Below are 7,305 nucleotides of genomic sequence, written 5' to 3'. Positions count from 1 at the left end.
TTACAAATAAAACCAAAGGACATAAAACTGGCAAAAGTTAAAGAAAAACCATCCAAACAATACTCCTTGTTGGATAAAATCAGCTACAGCATGATTTGCTTTACATAGTGTTAAGTAGTCAGGTTTTTTTTCTCACAAAATATAGGCTATATTTATATTTGTGAAAATCTCGTTTGGAGTTTGATGGTAAATGAGTTGACAACTATAAATGGAAGTTGCTACTATCTTATGATTTGCATAACACATACAAATATCATATGAGGTACAGTATTTAAATAGCCTATTATTAATGTATAGAAATTGCTTACGTCTCAATGTAAATCATATTCAATATTTATATGCATACATACATTTTCAAAAAGCTACTTCATCACTAACGATTTACAATCTTTCTGAATGTTTTTACTCACATTCACTATGAAAGAGTTACACAAAAGAGTGACAGTTGCAGCGTGCAGCATTTTCTGAGCGATCTATTTGCTGAAGCGATGCATTCATCTTCCCCTTTAAACTGACACGCACGCGCTTCGCATATGCTAGTGTGCAGTGGGACCCTAGCGCGCGCGCGCCTGGGTGGACTCCATCTAGGAGTGATCTACTCGCATCCTCTGCTTTACTATCGGCTGCTATTCTCAACAGATAACAACTACAAACTTTTATCCCTTGTTATGAAAAGTTGTTTTAAAAAGCAATTAATCCATTCAAATTTATTTTTGTTAGTGTCACGCAATACCAAATAATTTCTCCCAGAATGACGCTGGCAGTCATTGGTCTTTTTACCCTGTTTAGCAGCATCGCCACCACGCCTGGTAAGTGAAAACCCATCACTGTCTCTTTCTGCCCTGCAAAGTTATTTCTTAAAAATGTTTGTTTAACAGCCTTTTTTGTTTTTGAGTTATGTACTATGCATAATGCATTTAAAGAGTCGAAATGTATATGAAATCAATTTGCAATAATTAATTGTGTGTAATCAGAATGATTTATGTTCGTGCCTTGCGTACCGCACAGTATTCAATAATGACACTGAGTACGTTTACATGGACATCAGCAATCTAATTATTTGCCTAATAATTATTCATCTTAATATTGTTTTATTCAGAATAAGGTAAATAATTAGATTGCTGATGTCCATGTAAACGTCAATGAGTCGTTGAGCAATGTTTTGAATCGTTGTTTCAGCCATAACATCTACGAATTATAAGAAATCTTTATTTTTTATTTACATTTCTCCTCCAAATGTAATTTGTTTGCTATGTGTAGTTGAGTGCACTTGTCCTCAGTTGAGGTCAGTAAATAATTAACGAAGCACGCAGTGAGCGGACTTCTGCTGACTGCCATGTTTATGAAGTGTCTGGTTTCTGTCTGTCCTTGTCTGTATGTCATTACACTTAGTGTACTTTATTCATATCTCACTTTTATAACACAGTTAAAATGTGTGCTTTAATTAACTGCTAAATACCTAATAGAAGCTAGCATTGATACCTGGTCTACTGAGATAGTTGTATAAACAATGGTTGTAAGTAATTGTCAATGATGTAATATGATGATAATGATATGTGTATTTTAGCAGCTAGAGAGTTTGTATCTCTGGCAGAAAGAGAAGATGCTCTTCTTAGGGACTTGTTTCAGGGGTATCAGCGTTGGGTCAGGCCTGTTCAGCATGCAAACCACTCTGTGAAGGTCCGCTTTGGTTTGAAGATATCTCAGCTAGTGGATGTGGTAAGACAAACATACAGATTCAGACTTTTTAAGTTTAATTTGAAACTTTGATGGGCCTTAGTTGGTCTCTGTCCATGGTGCTGAAACACAACAGATGGAGCTGTCCATGGTTTTGAAAACCATTGACTTTTGAAGCCAGTTTATCTCTGTATATATTAGGGGCATCTGCTTTTTTAGAGTCTATGTATAGAAAATGATGCCTTAGAGCAGCCCCCCTATCTTTTTTTCCCATCTCCTGGTTTTATTCTGCCTCAGTTTTTCTCTGAAAGGGTTTTGTTGAGACGACTCGCAAGATGGGAGGCTGAATTATTAAAAGAGCAGAGAGCTGTAGCATCTTTAACAGTGTGCACTCACAGAAATTGGTGTACAATTTCCCTCTGTGATTAAATTATTCAAACTAAACTGATAGTAATTCAGCATATTTCGATGAAAATGTATTTGCTCAGCAAATGCTGCAGGTATTCATTTCAGCAAATGGACAGACACACACTTACATTCAAAGCAGTAGTGATCTAAGCTGCTTTGAGCCTGAATGAGTATATTATGTGTTTTCTTGGTAAAACCTTCTTCAATGTAAGATTCTGCATGAAATCCATCAGCCTTTTAATTAGTTTTATTAATGCTTCAAAAAAATAAAAAAAAATAAAACAATTGGTAACAATAAACATCCAACATATAAAGTGAACCATCAAGTCTTTGTGTTCCTCTCAATAATAATCAAAATATGATGACGTCAACTTACTGTTGCTACAAGTACACCTTGGAATGTGATTTACTTGATGAAGGCTCAGGTGTGCCTGTTTGATATTATTGATTTAAAACCTACCTAAAGGCACATGTGCCCAAGAGCCTCATAATTCAGAGTATTAGATGGCTTTAAAAGTGGTAATGCTGGACGTTTATCAAAAGATATAGCCAATGATTTTGAGGGCTATGGAAAATAAATAAGGACAGCTATTATTATGTGGGCTGAGTCACCCCTCTCAGAACTGCTCTTCCTCAAATATCTCATAATCTGAAGAAAAATGGGTAATAATATAAACCTGTTTGATGAAAAGTCTTTTCCCAGTGTGGTTGTTTATGCTGCTTATACTGTTTTACAGCAGACTTTAAAATGCATTAGAATCCAACCACCAGAATTAATTGTAAATTATTAGAGTTAAGACTTTGAGTTAATAACATATATTAAATCTCTCTCTCTCTCTCACACACACCCATACCTTAGTCGTTTATGGTGTTATCTTTTCTTTCTTCTCTGTTCATGAATTTAGGATGAGAAAAACCAGCTCATGACCACTAATGTGTGGCTATGGCAGGTATGTAACTTCAAACATCAGTCCTTATTTGTGTGGGAAATTAAAAATGAGTTGGACACAACATCTAAATAACTGTTAGTTATTAAGGGTATATAATAATAATGATGATGATAATAATATTAATACGAATGATCAATCAATCCTCCATGCACAATTTAAAAGTTAACAGTTTAAGTTTGAAAAAACAAATTGTATTACTAATTTTTTCATTTAAAAAAAATCTTAAATAGTTTACAGTACATGGAAAATTACTGTGCATAGAGGAATTGTTTATTTTTATTTTATTTACTTGATTGTAGTTATCACCAAATATTGTAATCCATGTGGTTATGGCAAAGGCCAACCATTATTACATCTATCTATAAACCTAAACATAATTCATTTCAGCTAATCGCCAAGGCAACATTGCTCATTTCCCTTTAGTGTAATGTACTAAAATAACTAAAACTGAAATTAAAAATGAATAAAACAAAAACCACAAAATGTTTACTAAATGCACAATACATTTACTAAAACTTTAACATTAAAATGAAAACAGAAAATATAAAAATAAAAAATTTAAATATGAAAAAAAAACTAAATAGTATCTCAGTGATTTTAAAATAACACTTATCGGCGCAGAAGACAAATCTAGAAGTTCTCTTTGAATGCTACCTGGCAAAGTAGTGAAACCCTTTTATTTTTTAATTTTTTAGTTATAATGAACTCAGAATAATTGTGTTTTTGGTTTTCTGTGTAAGGAATGGCTGGATTATAAACTGCGATGGAACCCTGAGAATTATGGTGGCATCACCTCTATCAGAGTCCCATCAGAGAGCATCTGGCTCCCAGACATTGTTTTATATGAGAAGTAAGTTTGTGCCATTTGTGTGGATTTAAAAATAATGACTAATTTTGGAATATTAAAATATTAATATATATTATCCCGACTACTTTTAGTGCTGATGGACGTTTTGAAGGCTCACTTATGACCAAAGCCATCGTGCGGTACAATGGCATGATCACATGGACGCCTCCTGCCAGCTACAAGTCCGCCTGCACCATGGACGTGACCTTTTTCCCGTTCGATCGGCAGAACTGCTCTATGAAGTTTGGCTCTTGGACATATGATGGAAACATGGTCGAACTAGTCTTCATCAACCAGCAGGTGGACCGAAGCGACTTCTTTGATAACGGCGAGTGGGAGATTCTCAGCGCCACTGGGGTCAAAGGCAGTCGACGAGACGGCCACCTCTCCTACCCCTTCATCACATACTCATTCATCCTGAAACGTCTTCCTCTCTTCTACACACTCTTCCTCATTATTCCCTGCCTGGGCTTGTCCTTCCTAACAGTGCTGGTCTTCTACCTTCCCTCTGATGAAGGGGAAAAGGTCTCTCTCTCCACCTCCGTCCTGGTGTCCCTCACTGTCTTTCTTCTCGTCATCGAGGAGATCATCCCTTCTTCCTCCAAGGTTATCCCGCTGATTGGAGAGTACATGCTTTTTATCATGATTTTTGTCACCCTCTCCATCATCGTGACGATTTTTGTGATCAACGTCCACCACCGCTCTTCAGTTACTTATCATCCCATGTCTCCATGGGTGCGTTCGCTGTTTCTCCAGCGGCTGCCTCATTTGCTCTGCATGAGGGGAAACACGGACCGCTATCATTACCCAGAGCTGGAGCCTCACAGCCCTGACCTCAAGCCCAGGAACAAGAAAGGGCCACCTGGCCCTGAAGGAGAAGGTCAAGCGCTGATTAATATGCTGGAGCAGGCTACCAACTCTGTTCGCTACATCTCACACCACATTAAGAAGGAGCATTTTATTAGGGAGGTAAGGTCTTAAAGATGTTTTGAGATGAAGGTAAAGGAAAGTTCCTAATGAATGACTCCATATGAAACTATTTAAACGAACATGAGTTCGTTTAAAATATTTTTAATACAGAAATGATGCATTTATTTGTTAAAAGAGACAGAAATATTTTCAAACAATGTGTTTACTATTTTTAAAAAAAAATGCTGTTCTTTTGAACTTGCTGTTATCAAAGAATCCCAAGGAAATGTTGCATAGTTTAAAAAAAAGTATTTGGCAGCACAACTATTTTTAGCATTGATGATAATAAGAAATGTTTCTTGAGAAGCAAATCATCATATTAGAAAGATTTCTGAATGATCATGTGACACTGAAGACTGGAGTGAAGGCTGCTGAAAAATTTAACTTTGCCATCACAGGAATAAATAAAATTTTACAATATATAAAAATAAAATAGCAAATAATATATACTTTTTACAGTATTACTGCTTCTGCTGTATTTTTATTCAAATAAATTCAGTGGTGAGCATAAGCAAAGTCTTTCGAAAACATAAAATTGTAAACAAAGGTTACAAAACAAAATCAATGTAAAAATATATACATTTTAAAATGTTAAATATATTTTTATTCAAAATGCATTTTTACAATTCTCAAACATTTTTTATATATTTTTTCCATTTAACATTTTTGAAATGTGTTTTCTTTCCCTCGAAGTAAATTCTGTAATATATTTTTGGCATTTGATGGTTTAAATATAGTTTTTGTTTAATTTGAAAAATATATTTCCCTCAGCTGCATTGATGACTGTCAGACTGTGTCTCGTGTTTCCCCGCCTCTCGTGTCCATATTTGGTCTTCCTGTTCCTGTCCTCGTTCCCTGTAATCATTAGTCCCTAGCCCTGTGTTTAATTACGCCGCACCTGTTTCTGTTCTTCCTCGTTGATTTCCCTGTGTTCTTAAGCCCTGTGTCTCCCTGTCTCCCATGTCCTGTATTGTTCGTCAAATCCACAAGCTCCTCGGTCCGTGTTGTGGATTTCAATAAACCTTGTGATTAGAATCTCCATGTCTCCTTGCTCCCAGTGCAGCGTGACAATTATAATATATATTAAGCATATATTTGAAATATATTTTGGCCAGAATGCTATTTTACTATGTATTTAATGATGTTTTGCAGCAGTAATAAGGTTGCTCTAGCATACTGTTGATGTTAAGAATAAAGAAAGGAATTAGAAAAGAATGTTTATTAGCACTATTGACCTTTTTAGTGTTGACTATTATTTGATGATGAAGATGCTAGTCATGATAGTTATGATAATGATAATGAACATTCCTTCCCTCTTCCAGGTAGTTCAGGACTGGAAATTTGTGGCTCAGGTGTTGGACAGGATTTTTCTCTGGGCCTTCCTCACAGTCTCTGTGCTTGGCACCATCCTCATTTTTACACCCGCCCTCAAGATGTTCCTGCGCACACCTCCACCTCCTTCTCTTTCTCCATGACACTTGAGTCATTCCAGTCAAATACATCACATCGGAAAAGGAAATTTTTCTTTACCACCAACATTACAGACAAGTGCACATTACTAAGTAAATGTACTTTGTTCTTTCACTACATTAAATTGTCATCTTATAATGTTAATCATAAATCTGACTAACAATGTTAATCAAATGTGATATGAGCAGAGTAGGATCATTTGTCCTTAGTGATACAACGTTTTTTGTTTGTAGATATGTTATAATTCTCAATTTTTATTTACAGACAACATAAAAAAAAACAAAGAAAGAAAGAAAAAAACTACTTTTTTTGACCTCTGCAAGAAAAAATAAAATCTCCACAGAATCAGAAAACTGTTTTGTCCATCTTCCTGAGAAGACAAAACTCTGTTTGGTTGTCATACACTCCTGTCCTGATTCTTAGTATACCTTCTTTTCTTTAGCACACATTCCACAATTCAAGCATTTAAATTGAGGAGCAAAAAAAAAAAAAAACTATACAATTAAGTAAAAAAAAAAACACAGCAAATTAATACTCTGTTTGCAAACACATGCAACTACACTTAGCCTTTCTAGCTACAATGTAACTATATTATTGAATGCCTATCTTTCTGGTAAACCAAATATTAAAATTAGATTAGAGATGATGAGGGTCACGTTACCTTCCTTAACAGGTAGAAGACCCAGTAAAAACAGTGCAGTCAATATGCTGAGTAGAATGACCCACCATAGCACTCGACTGAGCAAAACAGGCTTTCTTTCATGAAAAACCGTTAGCTTCACCTGTATTAGTCAAAGAAATATTATTTCAGTTAGTTTCGTCTACTGAACAAGTCTACTTTGACTTTCAGATGCAGTTCAAAGATAATTTTTGCTTCTGCAACGACTATTGGAATATTTTGAATGCTGATCCTATTACCAAAAAACAAATAGTAAAAGATTTAAACTTCCAAACCCATAAACTGTTCTTCAAGCTAAAAACCTT

General features: G+C 35.2%; 1 protein-coding gene across 2 annotated transcripts; it reads left to right on the top strand.

Moving 5' to 3' along the window:
- The first annotated feature begins 563 nt into the window (after positions 1-563).
- Positions 564-6,670, top strand: LOC306882955 (neuronal acetylcholine receptor subunit non-alpha-2-like). 2 transcript variants are annotated; one of them, XM_079437980.1, is made up of 6 exons: positions 564-809; positions 1,568-1,719; positions 2,991-3,035; positions 3,776-3,885; positions 3,975-4,851; positions 6,174-6,670. In XM_079437980.1, exons 1-6 carry the CDS (start codon positions 752-754, stop codon positions 6,324-6,326), a joined length of 1,395 nt encoding a protein of 464 aa, XP_079294106.1. In that variant the 5' UTR covers positions 564-751; the 3' UTR covers positions 6,327-6,670. The 2 variants fall into 2 exon arrangements, with proteins under 2 accessions (XP_079294106.1, XP_079294107.1); XM_079437981.1 differs by having other exon boundaries at positions 635-809; positions 1,571-1,719.
- The last annotated feature ends 635 nt before the right edge of the window (positions 6,671-7,305 follow it).

The sequence above is a fragment of the Barbus barbus genome, assembly GCF_936440315.1.
Source record: "Barbus barbus genome assembly, chromosome: 17".
NCBI classification, from domain to species: Eukaryota; Metazoa; Chordata; class Actinopteri; order Cypriniformes; family Cyprinidae; genus Barbus; species Barbus barbus.
Note: the sequence above shows the minus strand (reverse complement) of the source record. Positions and strands in the feature narration are given on the sequence as shown.